The following is a 17855-nucleotide window of genomic DNA, read 5'->3' as shown; positions in this document are numbered from 1 at the left end:
ACAACCAGTGTTTCACAACACACAGGAGCAGCTTTCCAATTAAAAAGAAAACTCAAGATAAAGATACCCGCTTTAAAAAAAAAAAAAAAAAAAAAAACACTTGCTATTAAATCTCTTCTGAATTGCTTTCAAAGGTCTAACCCAGTGGTTTTCAACTCCTTTTCCTGCTCAGCACACGGGAGGGATGTGTGCTGATTCCCAGCGGCAGCAGTGGTTTCTAGGCAGTGATCTCCAACTAAGCTGCCGTAGGCTGAGGGGTGGAGAGTCAGGTTTCATTCATTACTCTCTAAGCTGCATGACTACACAGAACAAGGCACCAAAGGATTCCCCAAAGCTCTTTATCAAGAAATCATACTTCTATAACCTGTACACATGAGCACTGAATGACAATCTTTCTTCCTGATTAGGAAAAAAGTTATAAATATATGGCAACTCAAAAAAGGTCCCATGAGGCAATTATTGGGCACTGAGAACGAACACTGGAAAAAGAAGGGAGTCCTACCTTAAGTGCCGGTTAAGTTCTTCCACATAATTTTTTTGATCAAGGACGTCTGTGATTCTTTCATGCCTTTAAAAAAGGGCATAAAAATAGAGAAATTATTTTTTTGCAATGAATAGTTTAAAAAAATGCATTTACTTATTTGGCTGTGTTTGGTCTTTTTGATACGGCATATGGACTCTCCAGTTGTGGTGCATGGGCTTAGTTGCTTCCTGACATGTAGGATCTTAGTTCTCTGACCAAGGATTGAACCTGTGTCCCCTGCATTATAAGATGGATTATTTTTTACCACTGGGACACCAGGGAAGTCCCAAGGAATTGCTTTTACTCAGGGTTAATACTCTGTAATTGCCCCCAACCTTCCAATTACCTTGTAGGAGTACCAATGTCATTAGTGCCACTGGGAAACCAAGAGACAGTCAGAGTATAGCAACATCTACCTGGTCCTGAGGGAACCAGCACGACTGGCTGGGAGGACATGGAACACTCTGGCAACGCTGCCTGGAAAGGATCCTCCCTACAGATACTCCTCCCACCGCATCCCTAGCATTTGAGAATGCCACCAGGGTGCGAGGTGGAAACACCAAAATCCATTCGCAAATGGCTCCCGAGGCAGGAGATGAAGCAGCCCTTGGTATACTGAAGGAAAAGAAGCTGGCTCATAAAAGAAGATCACAAAACTCTTCACAACACAAAGCTGATTAGTCTGGGTTTGAAAAAAAAAAAAAGACATTGGGAATTGCGTGGTGGTCCAGTGGTGAGGGCTCTGTGCTTTCAGTGCCAAGGGGGTGGGTTCAGTTCCTGGTTAGGGAACTAAGATCCCCAAATCCACGCAGTGTGACAAACAAAACAACAACAAAAAACTTTATATGTGTTTATATATATAAAAAAGACTTTAACATTTTAAAGTTAGCCTCCCCCCACCAATTTCTTTACATACATATGTACGTAAATGAGATTATTCAACCCACACTCATGCCACAGGTGCTGGATTTATTGGTCAGTATAGTTTATTATTATTTTTTTTTAACCTTTCTGCCCTCACATAGCTTTCCCAGGTGACACATACTGACAGCTTGTTGAGTAGCCTCTGTGCATATAATCATAATATCTATATTTTTATATATAGTATATACAATTAAAATATAAAAGAGATTTGGAGGGTTTAAAAAATGGAATATATATACTTCTCAGTATTATACTTTTCTCACTCAATAATACCTGTGGAAACCCCTCTAAACCTACTATTCACTAGGTAAAATTTGCTTTTTCTCATGTCTGTATAATATACCACAGCGTGGAACATTTTGGATATTCCACAATTCATTCAATTACAGATGTCCCTAAGTGTCCACAGGGGATGGGTTCCAAAACCACTGTGGATACCAAAATCTGCAACTGCTCAAGTCTCTCATACACATGGCGGAGCACTGCTGACCCTCTACATCTGTGGGTTCAACATCTGCAGGTATGAGAGGCTGACTGCATTCCCTTAAAGGTGGACAATCAGCTCATTTCCAGTTCTTTTCGACATTAAGAATATATTTTTAATTCCAAGTGAGCAAACCTTAGTACTCTAGGGGCATAAAGCATGCCTTCCTTGGTAAGGTACACTGCCAGGACACTGAGACCAGAAGAGTCCTCAATACGAAGAAGTGTGAAGGACAAGTAATGGATGTTTCTGGCAGAATATTCAAACACAGCCCAAGGGTTTACAGTGAAACTCCCTCCCACATCTGTGTTCAGTCCATGTGCCTCTCTAGAAGTGATCCATGTATATGGAAGTACAACATATAAATACAAGTGTTATGTCTTCTTTATTACAACATAAATTTTAGCATGTTATACACATTGTTTGCTTTTTTTTCTTTTCTGTCTCTTTTTTCAGAGTGACTTCTTTTAATGCTCTTGTTAACAAGGATGAAGTAGAGTTACATGTGGCATGAAAAGACATCCAAGACACACTGTGGTCAGAGTAAGTCTAGAGGCAACCTAAATGTGTCACAGTGCTTTTCCATTTACATCCCAACAATCCATAAAGCAAATTACACTACCAACAATATACATCTGAAAGGCATTAAAAAAAGGACTTGGAAGGAGTCATGCATGAGTGGCTTCCTCTGACGAAGGAGGCGGGGAGTGGGACTGAGGTGGGAGACCGGGGGATAGTGTGGATGGGGAAGTCGTCCTTGTACTCTCTATTCTTCCTGAGAGCCTAATTCCTTAAACTACAGGAACAGGAACATATTACCATTGTAATTAAAAACAGCTACATAAAAACTAAAATCTCAAACAGTGCAAAAACAAAAGTGGCATTCTTTGTCAGCAGTTACAGGAAAAGATGCTCAACAACACTAATCATCGGGAAATGCAAAACAAAACTGCAAGACGGTAACACCTCATACCTGTTAGAATGGTTATCACTGAAAAGACAAGAAATAAGAAGTGTCGGCCAGGAAACAGAGAAAAGGGAACCCTTGTGCAGTGTTGGTGGGAATGTAAACGAGTGCAGCCACTGTGGAAAACAGTATGGCAGTTTCTCAAAAAATGAAAAATAAAACTACTAAATGATTCAGCAATTCCACTTCTGGGTATTTACCCAAATAAAGGGAAAACTAACATGAATACATATATGCACCCCCATATTCACGGCAGCATTACTTACAATAGCCAAGATATAGCAACAACCTTCCTGATAGCTCAGTTGGTAAAGAATCTGCCTGCAGTGCAGAAGACCCTGGTTTGATTCCCGGGTTGGGAAGATCCACTGGAGAAGGGATAGGCTACCCACTCCAGTATTCTTGCCTGGAGAATTCCACGGACTGTATTTTCCTTGGGGTTGCAAGGAGTCGGACACAACTGAGCGACTTTCACTTCACTCCTTTATAGCAACAACCTAAGTGTCCATCAATAGATGAATGAAGAAAACGTAGTATATTTATATAACAAAATATTATTCATCCATAAAAAAAAAATCCTACCATTTCTGACAGCATGAGTGGATTTGAGGACATTATGCTAAGTGAGATAAGTAAAACAATGAAAGACAAATACCTTATGCTCTTACTTATATGTAGAATCTAAAACAAACAAAGACAGAACCAAGCTCACAGATACGGGGACTGGTGGTGGTTGCCAGAGGTTGGGGAGTGGGGGAGAAGGTGAAGGGGGTCATAAGACACAAACTTCCAGTTATAAAACAAAGGAGGCTTAGTGACGCAACGTGCAGCATGATGACTATAGTTAAGAGCATTTTATATATATAGTTAATATATATAATCAAGTATAACTAATAACTATAGTTAACAGTAAAACTGCATATTTGGAAGTTGCTAAGACAGTAGATCCTAAAAGCTCTTGTCACAAGAAAAATGTTCTTTTGTAACTAACTATGTTAAGGTCATGGATGTACACTAGATGTACTGTGGTGATCACTTTACAATATATATAAATATCAGATCATTATGTTGTACATGTGAAAATAATATAATGTTATATGTCAATTACATCTCAGTTTTTTAAAAAGTCGCATTCTTTGCTAGAATTTCATTAAAATCATAAGAGCAGCATACAATGCAGAACTTACTCTTTGCCGCCATCTAGATCCTGCACATCTTTAATGTAGAGAGAAAAATCGATCACTCCAACCTGATTGAAAGAAAATGCACCAGTTTAAATGAAAGATAATTTCCCTACTTTCCACAAACCTTACTATCTTTAAAATTCATGGTGTTTATATGCCTATCTCCTTCCTAAACAGTCAGTTAGACGGATGAGCTTAAAGTAGCAATCAAGCAAACAAACCGAAAGAAAAACAACCCCATCATCTTCTAGAAGAAAAACTTACTAAAAATCAGAATTCGAGGGAATATTCTCAAATTTTACCACTTAATAATGATTAGTTTTTCTGTCTTTATTCAACAAATTGTTGACAAAGATCAACAAAGTTCTTTGGGTACAAAGTGATTAAAAAAAAAAGAGAGAGAGAGACCTGGATCTTTAAAGTGGTGACCTCAACTGATAACTCTGACTCCTTCTTTCCCCAAGTTGGGATGAAAAGGTCCAGTCAGTATTTCAGGGAAAATTCTCTGCTATAGGGAACTAGGGAGATCCAAGATCCCTCAACATCTCAAAGTTAGGTGCTTTGTTCAGAAATAAAGCACTTGAGAGAGAGTGAATGAGAGCCCTAGCCTGCCACCACTGACTCTGGTGAAAGTGAAGCCATTCCTTTGAAATACAGGATAATTGGGTCCATCAATACAGAAATATTTAAATCAATCACATTATAGCCATACTGCAGAACCCTCTGCAACCATAACAAAGAACACAGGGAATGAAAATGTAATGAAATGAAGAAAGCTCCACGATAAAACTTTAAGTCAAAGAATACTATGTACAGCATTAACCCCACTTATATATATATAGTATAGCAACCCCACTCATGTTAAAAGCCAAAGCTGTATGTGACGTCTTTTGCAACTTCTCTGTTGCGCCTCCCACCAATCTCCATTCCCAACCCTTGAACCTGGGTGGCCTTACTACCTGTCCAAATGAGCAGAAAGCAGCAGGAAGGAGGCTGTGACTTTTCAGCTAGGTTAACAAAGGCAGTACACACTTCGTCCTAGCTCTTTCCCTTGGGCACATGCCTCTGAAGTTCTGAGCTTCTATGGGAAAAGTCTGGCTACCTTGAGGCACCACGCTGGAGACCATGTGGAGAGACCAGATGCAGACAGAGATGCCCAGGAAACCCCTGCTGCTCCAGCGCCCACCCACTGACCTTCTCAACTCAGAGGGCAGTGACAGCACATGCCTTCAGCCACTCCAGTCCTAGCCACCAACTGCCTATAATCACAGGTGTGCTTCAGAATCAACTTGCTGAAATCAGCTAACCATCAACTATGAGTGATTGGTATTTTTAATGTGACTGTTAATTTGTTACACTGCAATAGAAAGCCAGAAAAGATTTAGTCAGAAACAAAAACCTATGTACACATAAATGCATAGAAAAAGTAGTCCCTCAAGTTTTCACATTACCTGTGGGGACAAAAGTGGGACTGAAGGGGGAGGAGAAAAGGGAAGCTTGAATTTCACTTTTCACTTTACATGCTTTTGTAATTGCTTAATTTTTTTCAACAAGCATGTACTTCTTCTATAATAGAAAAAGAGTAAAAAAAAAATATACATTTGCCTGGAAAAAAGGAAACAATAGAAAGAATGAGAAAGAATTAATACCCAAAGTAGAAATTAATGGACTAGAAGACAGATAAAGTCCTCCTCCTGAAGCAGAAGTGATGAGTAAAGAGCAAGATCTGGGTTTCGAGCTCAACACAGTAGACGAACTCTGTCATGTGTACAATATTACAATTTGGAAATATGAGATTTTAAAAAGCTGCAAGAAAATACTCTCATGCAACTAACAGCGGAGATCTAAAAAAAATAAATGGTTTCTGGAAAAATATAAATGACTAAAGGTTTTTATAAGGCTGGCTGCTGCTGCTGCTTAGGAAACCAATGAACTGACCAAAGCTATGCAAAAAATAGAAGTGGTCAGAGTATGCAGATTATAAAGAGCTGAAACAGTTATACCAGCAAGTTTTAACAAACATTTAAAGAAAAATAATTCTTGCTATAACAAACTTTTGTAGAAAATAAGAATGAAAAGAATATTATCCAGCTTATTTTATGAGGTTATACAATCCTGACACTGAAAAGTTACAAAGACAGTATAGGAAGGGAAGATTCAGACAAGTGTCTCTTATAAGTAGAAACACAAAAATCCCAAATAAACCACAGACATTAAGTCTAGGAGTACACTAAAAGTATATGTACGATGACTAAGTAAGATTAATTTTAAGAATGCAGGAATAATAATATCACAATAGGAAGCCCAACAATTATTTCAATTATAATTATGGGCTAAAAATGCATATGACATCTCAATAGATGCCAGAAAGTGCTGGATAGCATTCAATATTCATTTTTTAAAAATTAATTTCTTTATTTTAATTGGCGGCTAATTCCTTTAAAATATTGAGGTGGTTTTTGTCATAGGGTTTGGGACGGGGGCACACATGTACACCTGTGGCTGATATATGTCAATATTCATTTTTAAATAAAAATGCAAAGTTAGAAGAGAACAGTACTTTCTAAACACGAGAAAGAGGATCTCTCAGACAGCAGCAGCAAATACTCATGCTTCCTAGTGACATGCAGGAGGCATTATGTTGACGATAAGAATAAGCCAGGGGCTCAATCACATCTATTATTTAATAAAAATCCCAGACAAATTTTCATTTTGGAATCTGACAAAATAAATGATGTTCAAGGTCATCGGGAAGAATGGAAAACGGGACAGCCTCAACTAAATCTGAAAATGTTGCATAACAAAGTAGGTAGGAGGTGAACTGCCAGAGCGTAAAACACACTATACGGCTTTGGTAGTTAAAAGACTATGTTACTAGCATAGAAATAAAAAGATCCAGAGACTAAATAGAGAGTCTACAAATAAGCCCCCTGAGTATAATGGATATTTTAACACATGATAAAGGTGGAATTTCAAATTAGTAGGCAAAATAATAATATTTGATACATGATACTGGAAACACTGGTTCACTGCTGTACTTATGTAAGAAATCTGGATTTCCACTTCATACTATGTCAAAAAGAATGACAGGCAGATTATTTACATGTAAAATATATACATGTGATTTAAAAATTAAGTTAATTTTTAGATGTGGAAGGACCTTCTAGGCACAATAGTTTAGAAGGTATAGAGGAAAAGTCCATTAAATACGACTGCACGGGAAAAAAAAAAAAGGTCTATAGAGAAAACAAACCCCGAGAGAGCAGAAAAAAATTTTTATAACAAATATTCTGACAAATGGTAAATATCCTTATCTATAATAAAGAAGTGGAAAAAGATGGAATATTCCAAAAAATGGGCAAAGGATATGAACAGGTGAACCACCAATGGCTTGTTTAATGTTTGTAATACAAAATGAATAAACCTTGTATGATATTTAAATAAAACATGAAAAAAAAAACCAAAACAACTCCATCATCCTAGTTTTCAAAAACACAAATTTGAGATGAAGAGTTTTTTCTGTCTGATTGAAAAAGACCAAGAACGCTCTCATGCTTTCACAACACTCATGCAGAACTTGTGCAGTCTGACACAGCAATCTCAAAACTTATCCTAAGAAAACAAAAGGACAAGGCTTAAAAACAAGTATAAGGATATTTATAACACTGTCATTATAACATGAAAATGACTTACATTAATAAGTATTGGTTAGGGAGGGAGAATCAAGAAGGAGGGGATATATATATTATACATACAATTATATGTATATATATATATATAATTATGACTGATTTGTGTTGTTGTATGGCAGAAAACAACACAACACTGTAAAGCAATTATCTTTCAATTAAAAAAAAGTATTGGTTAAATAAATTATGGTATATTCATAAAATGGATGTATCTCTTGACATCAAGAGCTATGTGGAACACATTGTTAAATAAAGAAATTGCAAAATGGTGTTCTTGGAATAATCACATTTTGGTTTAATGAAAAAAGAAAGCTCCAAACATCGGTCTGTGAGATACAAAGACACACACACACACTCACACCTTTTATTCATGTGCTGGAAGGATATATCCCAAAATGTAACACTGAATCAGCTGTTTCTGTGTAATGGGACAATATGTGATACTTTGTTTCTTTTAAAAAAAACTTGTTTATATTTTTTGAAAAATATTCAACAGGCCAGAACAAGAAAACTACTGGGGGAAAAAAAGCAGCTGATCTGGTCATGGAGGGATTGGGGAAGCTTTAGATTCATGTCCAAACATGTAGTGGGAAGAAGGCGGGGCAGCGGCCCAGCCACAGTTCCTGATGCCCTGAAGTGGGGTGGAGGTTAGGGCGGGGCATACTGTCTGGATTTAGTCTCCAGCACCTGGAGCTTAGGCCTCATCCCTGGCTACCGGCTTCTGTGCAGGAGGAAAAGCCCATCACAAGAAGGCTGTCTCCAGCAAGGGGCACTCTGCACCTCATGGCCTGAAAGTTCCTGCTCCGTTTTACCATCTGACTTTCCAAATCTCTCCTGAGTCTGTTCTCCCACTCCTCATGCAGACTTGTCTGCCCCTGATTTCCTGACTTATCTGCTTCATGTTTCTGCATTCCCCATTCTTGGCTGCTTCTAACTCATGACCCGCATGGTTGCTAGCTTCAACTTTCTCAGTCTCAGGCCTGACCATTTCAGTGTACTGCCTAAAAACCTCCCATGGTTCCCAAAGTTCCAGGGACAGAAGCTGAAGCCTCTAACATGGCACTTGCGATGTAAAACCTGGGCCGGCCTCCACCTCCATGTGACTCACTGGGCAGGCCGTGTCCTAGCCATGGAGAACCATTTCCCGTTCCCAGACATGCCATGCTCTGTGTGTGTGCCTCTGTGCCTTTGCCCGAGCTATTTTTCGCTCTTCCCCAGGACTTTTGCCAGCTGTTCCAGCTTTGGTCCAGTGCAGCACCCTGCACAGCCCTTTGCCAGATGCCCCCTGCCATCTGCCCCTTCCTGCACACGTCTGCAGATCCAGTGTAAAATCCCTGGCCCAAACAAGACATTTGATCTAGAGTCAAAATTCCCATCTTACCTGAGAATCCAAGTCTTCTCCTTTTAAGCAGAGGTTGGCATCAAGCACATTGAGTCCCACCAGCAGACCAACAATCACTGTCCCTTCTTCCTCCATCATTAATGCCTCAGGCTCATAGAACTCACTGAAAGAGATGGATACGACAGAACACCTTCACCACCCTTCTACTGGACCTCCTGACTTTTCACCTCTTAGCTCGTGGCCTGGCTGAGAGTTTCACCAGGAGCCAGAGGCTGCCTTGTGTGCATTCCCTTCTGCCTTTTATTCCCTCTCTCACTTTAAGTTCTGTGATCTCTTCTCTGGCCTCTTCTTTCTTCCTGGGGCTTAGAATGGACCCCTCCCACCTCTGGTCTAAGGTTAACTTCTCTGGTTGGACCCTGGAGCCCAGCTCTTCTCATTAGGCCCCTGTGTTCCTAAACGCCACTCTGTCCCTCTTTCCACCTGGCTGCTTCCTTCGTCTTCCTACATGAACTACTGCTACACTCACGTTCATGTCAACATGAAGTGCAATCCTGCGATCCCCACCCCCCTGACCCAGAACAGCACTCTTCCCTCTCCCCTGTGTCCCAGGGAACACTGCCTGCTTTGACTTCCTTCCCTCCCAGTCCCCCGGGCCATGTGTAGTGAGGCTCCATCCATCACCGCTCTGGTCATCAGTGATTAGCTAATACACCAGCGTGTGTGTGAATGCATAAGAACTTGTTATCCTCAGAATTAGTTGTTTATTTATTTATTTATTATCATTTTATTTTTGGCAGTGAGCCATGTGGGATCTTGGTTCCCAGACCAGGGACGGAAGCTGTGCCCTCTATAGTGGACGTGCGAAGTCTTCACCACTGGACCGTGAGGGCAGTCCCAGAACTAGTTGTTTAGAACAATATCCGTACCTCAAAGTTATTCAGTATAACGGTCAGAGAAGAGTACAAGGTATGTAAATTATTTGAAATCAGTATTTATCATGAAAACATTTGTTCAGTAATAAGCCATGACTTGAAAACAATCGAAAATTTTGGGTGATAGGCCATACTGTAAAAGATATTTTTATTTCAGTTAGATAAGAGCATTAGCTCTATAAAGATTTTTTCCTCATAAATTCTCATATCATAGAGAAAATTCATCTTATAATGATTTCTTTCGTCTATAAAGTTATAAATATAAAAAATGAACCCAGTCATAAATTACAGAGATAGTTTGTCTTTACTGATGCCAAGAGATATAAAAGTTTACAATTTGAATATGGAATCCTAAAATAGGTAATCTAGGTATGTTCTCTTATAAAAAGCAGGGTCTTATAATTTAAAATTGCCCACTGAATCTAGTTCAAGTCATTTACCCCCTATTATCACCCAATCAAATACTATTTTGTTGAAACTTAATGGAGTATGCTGTCAGTTACCTGATCTTAGGTATTTTTGAAGAATTATCTTCAAAATGAAAATATGAATCTTCATTAATAAAGACTTTCAGACATCAGTGCTCAAAAAATAAAATTCTGCTATTTTAAAAGTAAGCCACAGAATAGTTACACTTCATAATAATCTGAATAAAAACTGTACAGGCTTGTTCAGGTTTTTGCGTTAACATCTTACAGAGAAACATGAATGAACCATTTGGCCAAGTCAATACATTCTTATTTTAATTCCTAATGATGTACAAAACTATGTTCTAATTACGAAGCAAAAACTAAGCGAAGATAGGTGATGAAATACCTCAAGAGATTTTTATTGTCTACAAGCACTTTCAGATAATCTGCTAGTTTCTTCTGCATGAGTGCAAGATAAAGCCAAGCTCTGCCCCTTCCCACAGCTGTCCTGTAATTCAAACAGAGGATCAGACTATTAAAGCATTACAACAACAAAAACAAAGGGAAAAAAGCCAACTTAGCCAGGGAGAAATATATTCACACACACACACACACACACACACACACACACGCACGCTTGTGAATGCAAAGCTGCCCTGGGGGTTGCGGGAACACTCTGGGAAGGCTGAGGAAATGGCTCACTGCATTTTTTTCGGGACTGTTTGAAGTCTCTATCATAGGCATATATTTCCCTCCTTCCCCCTCAAAAAAAAAAAACCACAACAAAACCAGAAAAATATTTAAGCCAGAAATATCTGATTTCTGGAACAAATACAATTAGATAAAACTTTGCATGTATTCATACATTTCACAGGAAGCCAGGAAATATCAGGTTAGATTGTATCATGGATAAACATTCTTTCAAAAGATGAATATAGAATACAGTTATTAAAGTACTGAACTCACAAGATTTCTAAGGCATTAGCTTGAAATTTACTACATCAAGTTTATTTCTGACACAGTAAAATACACATAATATGAAGTTTACCACCTCATCCATTTTTAAGTGTACTGTTAGCTCTGTTAGGCACATGTTGTGCAACCAGTCTCAAAGGTGCTATTTTGAAAAGATCTGTTTTAAAAGAAAGAAAAAGCCTCCCAAATATAGACCTAGCACTATTTAAGGAAAAAAAAGTTACTGTTCTAAGCAGAGTAACTGCATTTGTAATGTCCAAGAGAGTATTAGAGGTACTGCTGTAATCAATACCTGCCTCAAAGGGCTAGAAGGCACCCAACTTAATATAAAAGGCTTTGGATTCCCCCCACCTTTCAATAAATGATGTGAAGTTAGAGTAAAAGAAGAAAAGAAATAGGAAAAATGCACATCTACATGTCCTGCTTGGTGGGAGTACAAACTGGCACAATTCTTCCAGCAGGCAATTTAATGCCAGCCGGTTATCAAAGTTCTGCATCTAGCAAGGTAAGGAAGTAATTGAGGATGTGCACAAAGATGTGTGTTGGGGGTGGTCAGCACTGCAGTTTGGACAATGAGGATTTGAAGACAACCACAACTCCAGTACCCTTGCCTGGAAAATCCTATGGACAGGGGAGCCTGGAAGGCTGCAGTCCACGGGGTCACAAACAGTCGGACACGACTGAGCGACTTCCCTTTCACTTTTCATTTTCATGCATTGGAGAAGGAAATGGCAACCCACTCCAGTGTTCTTGCCTGGAGAATCCCAGGGACAGGGGAGCCTGGTGGGCTGCCGTCTATGGGGTCGCACAGAGTTGGACACGACTGAAGTGACTTAGCAGCACAAAGCCCAAAGTGGGAGGGGCTAAACAACAGAATGCTGTGTGCTCACTTCAAAAACAAAGTTGTGGATGAATATTTAATATGGAAAAAGGCTTAAAGTCTACTATTAAATGGGAAAAAAGCTACAGTATGTACAGCTTAATACTTGTTTTTTCCCCAGTTCTCCTTCTCTGTTCATTAATATACTGCTCCTAGTTAAGGTTCACATCCCAAGCATTTTTCTGCATTGGAAATGAATGTTCTTATTTTTCTTCCCTTCTTACAAAAATATTAGTATGCTACATATACCATTTTGCAACTTGCTCGTTTTACTGAATATCTGTTATTTTGAAATTCTTTCTGTACACAGGAAATTTCCTGTTCATGTTTTCATAGCTTTAAGGTGTTTCACTACTGGACTGTGCCATGATTTATTTACCTAGCTTTTAATCTGCTGCTAAGTTGCTTCAGTCGTGTCCGACTCTTTGCGACCCCATAGATGGCAGCCCACCAGGCTCCCCTGTCCCTGGGATTCTCCAGGCAAGAATACTGGAGTGGGTTGCCATTTCCTTCTCCAACGCATGGAAGTGAAAAGTCAAAGTGAAGTCGCTCAGTCGTGTCCGACTCTTAGCGACCCCATGGACTGCAGCCCACCAGGCTCCTCCATCCATGGGATTTTCCAGGCAAGAGTAGTGGAGTGGGGTGCCATCGCCTTCTCCAGTTTTTAATCTAGGCCATTTCTAATCTGCTGCTGTTACAAATGATGCTGCAACAGACATCTCTGTACATGTCATTTTCACGTGTTAGGTCTATGAGATAAAACCCCTAGAAGTAGTTACTGGGGCAAAAGGTAGATGCGCTGGTGGCTTCGGTGGTTAGTCCATGAGGACTGCAACAGTGATGCCACCGGGGGAGGCAAAGGTGAATCACAGTAGAAGCTTCTTTATTCGTCTGTCTGACTCTACAAGGATAATGACCAAGATATTAATTGTAGCTTTGTTTTTTCTGAGCAGTAAGCTAACAGAAGCATCTTTTTTGCTTGTTCTTATTTCCTAATTAAAAATTATGTAATAAGAAAAAAGACTGTTTTTAATTTCCAAAAAAGTAGAGAACCTTGTCTGTTGTCTGGGTTTACATGCCAATACGTGAAATCGTATTTGTTGTGTAACAGTATGTTTAATAGTGAACCATGATATGAAAACAATGTAAAGTTCTGGGTACTGGGCCACACTGTAAAAGACATTTTTATCTCAATTAGACAAGGAAATTAAACTCCAGAGAGATGACTCTCAGGACTCAAAGTCTGTCCTGCAAGTTTCAAACTACCTCAGAGCAAACAGTCTCTACTCTCCAAAAAATACTAATCATAACTTCCAAAATCCTGTAGAAATTTTAGAACTTGTGCTCCTGTTTAATGAAATGGTAAAAACACTGCAGCTGTTTATGGAGCAAAGCCAGCAGTCTTCTCACATGGCTCCCAAAAAGGCTACTACTCCAGAGGCATCAAGAAGAGGGAGTCACTCTGTATTTCCTTTTTGGCAGACACAGGGAGGATTTTGATACTTCAACTAGTTGCTTGTTCAGCATCCACAGGGTTAATAAGGGAACAGAAGCAGTGAGTTCAGCTGACAAGAAGCTCTTTGTTAGCATAACAAGACTTCGGAAATGCCCCTGTGCCTAAGTGGAAATAGAAGGGTGAGTGCAGGAGAAGGCAGACCCCTGCTCCATCCAATCAGACCACCCAAGGACAGGCTCTCTAGAAGGAGTGAGCTGGCTGGAAGGGATGGACAACAGGACCACGCACAGAACAACTGAAGAAACAAGGCAGATGTGGGAGGCTCATGAAAGTGAAAAGCAAAAGAGTCAGTTGCTCAGTCATGTCCAACTCTGCGACCCCATGGACCACGGTCTTTTGCCCATCCAATTTTCCAGGCAAGAATACTGAGTCGGTATCCATTTCCTTCTCCAGGGGATCTTCCCACCCAGGGATCGAACCCACACGTCCTGCATCGCAGGCAGGTTCTTTACTATCTGAGCCACCAGGGAAACCCAGGAAGATCACGGCTGGTGGGGGTGGTGGGGTGGGGTGGTGTCACCAAATAAATATATGAAAGTTTGTCACCTGCTATAGGCGAAAGCCTTAGGTGGCACAGGCCCACAGGGCTGAACCCAGGTCAGAGACAGAAGGCTTAAATCCTATGAACGCATGGGGTTCAGCAGCAAATGAGTTTAGCAAGATGCAGAGGGTTTCAGAGGCCAGGAGACCTGTGTTCTCTTCCTGGTTCCACCACTCAGTTGCCGAGGGACCTTGGGCAAGTTACTTAACCACTCTGAGTCTCAGTTTCTGCACTTGCAGATAAGAACACCAACAGCTTAGCTCCTAGGGATTTGTGGATGATGAAATGAAATAATGAAGTGCTAAGGCATTGTCCTTAGCACAATGCCTGGCACTTGGCAGGGCCTTAGTCAGTGGTGGTGGCTAATGTAATTACCCTAAAATGGAATAGGCTGGCTCTGCAGGAGAAGGTCAAAGAGAGTCTGGACAGTTAGGTTCCTTGTGGAAGACTCTGCAAGGGGCTCTGGTATGTACCCCAGGATCTCCTTCTCCTCCTGTAACTGCTCTTGCAGTGACAATACCTTTTCATTACAGAACCTTGTACGACAAGCAGGAATTATGGTCCTCATTTTAAAGAAAAGGAAACTGAGGCTCAGAATGGGGCAAATTTTGCTCAAGTTTATGTGGAAATTGAGCAGCAGAGCTGAGACTAAAGTCTAAGTAAAGTGTGGCTTGTGCTATAGTTTGTTCCAAATTAGAAGATACTTTATTAGCAAGGAATTGAGAAATGGATAAATAGAAGGGAGTTTTTTTTTTTTTTTAAACATCAAATTGATGTAACTACTTCTCACTCACTTTAATTCTGGTAGATTTCTGACACTAGTGGCTATATCTGATGCTTCTGGACAAAGTTTCTCCACCAGCTCCAAAGGACCAAAGAAAGATTTATTTTGGCCAATAAAACTCTTCTTAACTAAAAGGGAAAACAAAAGTATTATTCATAAGAACAGTTTGCAAAACGTCTTCAGGGGCCCTCAGTCTCTCTCCCAAAAGCCAAATGAAAGCTATGGAGCTGCACTGCTTATTCCTTCTGATTCAGTCTTGGGGACTGGGAGGAGCCAAATACCAAATGAGCTCTCCCTGCTTCTGATGACAGGGTTTCTCTGTCATACCCATTATGCTCCCTCAAGTATTTATTGCCCACAAAATAAAACAAGTGCTCAAATAATCATCTATGAGATCCTTGCCCTTTCTCCCTCTTACCTGATGCCAAAGTCAGTTCTTGATGGACTTTGTCAAATCATCATCACCATCCCTCATCTGAATTGCTGCAAGAACCTCCTAATGGGTTTCCTCGCTCCTAATATTGTTACCACCCCACCTTTCTAATCTGTTCTCCACATGGGTGAAAGTTTTTTTTAAAAATGTAGATCTTATTTTTCCATGGCTGAAAATCCTCCAAATACTCATGAAATAAAATCCGACTCCTAACTTGATCTTTAAAGGCCGATGTTATCCAGCCCATCCCAACTACCCTGACCTCCTCTCCTCCTGTTGGCATGCCTCACTTACCTGGTGTCTTCCTCAAACCAAGGTTGGTCCCACTCAAGACCTCTGCACCTGTTTTGTTTTTCTAGAAAGGCTCTTGCCCCAAACCTTTGCACAGTTGACGCCTTCTCTCCTTTAGCTCTCAGCTCACATTTCACTCCCCAGAAAGACGTTCCCCTTTTACCCTAACTGGAAAGATTTTCCCTTGATTCCCTCTATCTTTTAACCAATCTTGCATCCCTGAATTAGTAGCATTTTGCAACTATTTTGCTTCTGAATTTGTTGTCTTATCTCCTCTCTAGAACTGTGCTGTCCGAGGTAGTCACTAGCCACAAGTGGTACTGAAATGTAGCCAGTGCAATTGAGATGTGCTTTAAGTGTAAAATACAGTGGATCTTTAAGCCTCACCTTAAAAAGAATGTAAAATATCTCACTAATAAGGTTTATACTGACTATATACGTCAAAATGATACTATTTTGGCTATACTGGGTTCAATAAAATAAATTACTAAAACTTCATGTGTTTCTTTCTGCTTTTTAAAAACGTGGCTACTAGGATATCAGAAATTACACATGTGGCTTGCATGGCATTTCTACTGGACAGCGCTGCTCTATAATGTCATGTCTTGTGGGCAGGGATCTTGTTTGTTTTGTGCACAGCTGTTATCCCAGCACCCAGAAGAATGTTTGGCATTGAAGATGCTGAGCGAAGTCAGCCTGAATTTTCACGCCCTGGAAGCCCCCCGCCCCACCCCGCCCCACGGCCGCGGCTCACCTCTCAGCCCATGTTTGAGGCAATGCTCCAGCACTACAAAGAACTGCTGCAGGGGGGCGTGATCTGCATCCAGGCTGCGGCCCAGGCTCAGGGCAGACTGGAGCAAGACCTTGATGCTGAGTTTCATCATGTGCATCAGGTTGACGCGCTCCTCCATCATCTGGCCCTTGGAAGCTGTAGAGTGGAAGCAGGGACAGCTTCGTTAGTGCACTGAATGTAGTCCCGGGTGAGGAGGCTAGACGCAGAACAACGAAGGGAAGACCCGTCGGCTGGTCTGCTCTGAGCACTCACGTGCGGATTAACTGGAGTTCTCAGCCAACCGGCCCCTATCCCCGGGAGGTCACAGCCTCACCCGGGCGGCTGAGGCCGTGGGTCAGTCTGCAAGGCTTCTCCCAGGTAGCTCCGCGCGTTGCTACGGCGACGGCCCTATCAGCACTCACTGCGATTGGTGTCTCCCACGCCCTTATTCCATTTTCGACCAATGGAACGATGCATACTCCAGAAAGCCTTGCCCTAAGCTAGGAGGCTTGCTGGGAAAGTGCTTCACCCCCTCTCGTTTCTATTGGAGGAGTCCAGCTCGAGGCCACGCCCCCAGAGCTCGCGGGCGCCATTTTGACTTCTCTGCCAGGAGGGAGGTATCGGCTTCCGGGCTTGCTTGGGGTGGGTCGTATACTAGCTAGAGGGATTCCTGAGCCAGCTGTTTTGTCTGTGAGTGCCACCCGGGGCATTCGGGGAAGCATCCATGCCTTGGTACAGGGCTCAAATTCTCGTTGCCCTTCTTTCGTGCACGATTAGTGCACTGTTTCACACTTCTTTTGTAAGGTAAAACCATTAGAATAAAATGCAAGCACTATAAACTGGTACAGTTAATAAAAGTTCAATCATTCAAGGTTTTTAAAAAAATCTTTATTACTATTATAAATAATTATAAAATACAATGTGCTAGAAGTTTCTTTGTATTCATTAATTGTATTTACACTTAATAACCACTGGAGTTCAGCAATATTTCATTAGATTATTTTTCATTTTGTTAGGTCAGATTTCAGTCCTCCAGTCTCCTCTGTTAATGGGATTCTCCAGGCAAGAATATTGGAGTGGACTGCCATTTTCTTCTCCAGGGCATCTTCCCAACCCAGGGATCCGAGGCCCGTCTCTTGCATTGGCAGGCCGATTCTTTACTACTGAGCCAAGAGGAAAGCTCATTTAATATGGAAAAATGTATAAAG

At 40.8% G+C, this 17855-nt stretch overlaps 1 protein-coding gene across 3 annotated transcripts in view; it reads right to left on the bottom strand.

Moving 5' to 3' along the window:
- Positions 1–17855, bottom strand: part of RUFY1 (RUN and FYVE domain containing 1) — a 64248-nt gene that overhangs the window by 33986 nt on the left and 12407 nt on the right. Inside the window, exons 1-7 of one of the 3 annotated variants that reach the window (XM_027548436.1) lie at positions 16921–17031; positions 16630–16803; positions 15162–15279; positions 10862–10963; positions 9153–9276; positions 4086–4147; positions 503–568 (exon numbers count right to left, since the gene is read on the bottom strand). In XM_027548436.1, coding sequence (XP_027404237.1) covers positions 503–568; positions 4086–4147; positions 9153–9276; positions 10862–10963; positions 15162–15279; positions 16630–16789 — 632 coding nt within the window. In that variant the 5' untranslated portion in view covers positions 16790–16803; positions 16921–17031. Of the gene's footprint in view, positions 1–502; positions 569–4085; positions 4148–9152; positions 9277–10861; positions 10964–15161; positions 15280–16629; positions 16804–16920; positions 17032–17855 lie in introns of those variants that run through there. The other 2 variants (XM_027548437.1, XM_027548435.1) reach the window with 2 other exon arrangements.

The sequence above is a fragment of the Bos indicus x Bos taurus genome, chromosome 7, assembly GCF_003369695.1.
Source record: "Bos indicus x Bos taurus breed Angus x Brahman F1 hybrid chromosome 7, Bos_hybrid_MaternalHap_v2.0, whole genome shotgun sequence".
Classification (NCBI taxonomy): domain Eukaryota; kingdom Metazoa; phylum Chordata; class Mammalia; order Artiodactyla; family Bovidae; genus Bos; species Bos indicus x Bos taurus.
This window is presented reverse-complemented; position numbering and strand designations above follow the sequence as displayed.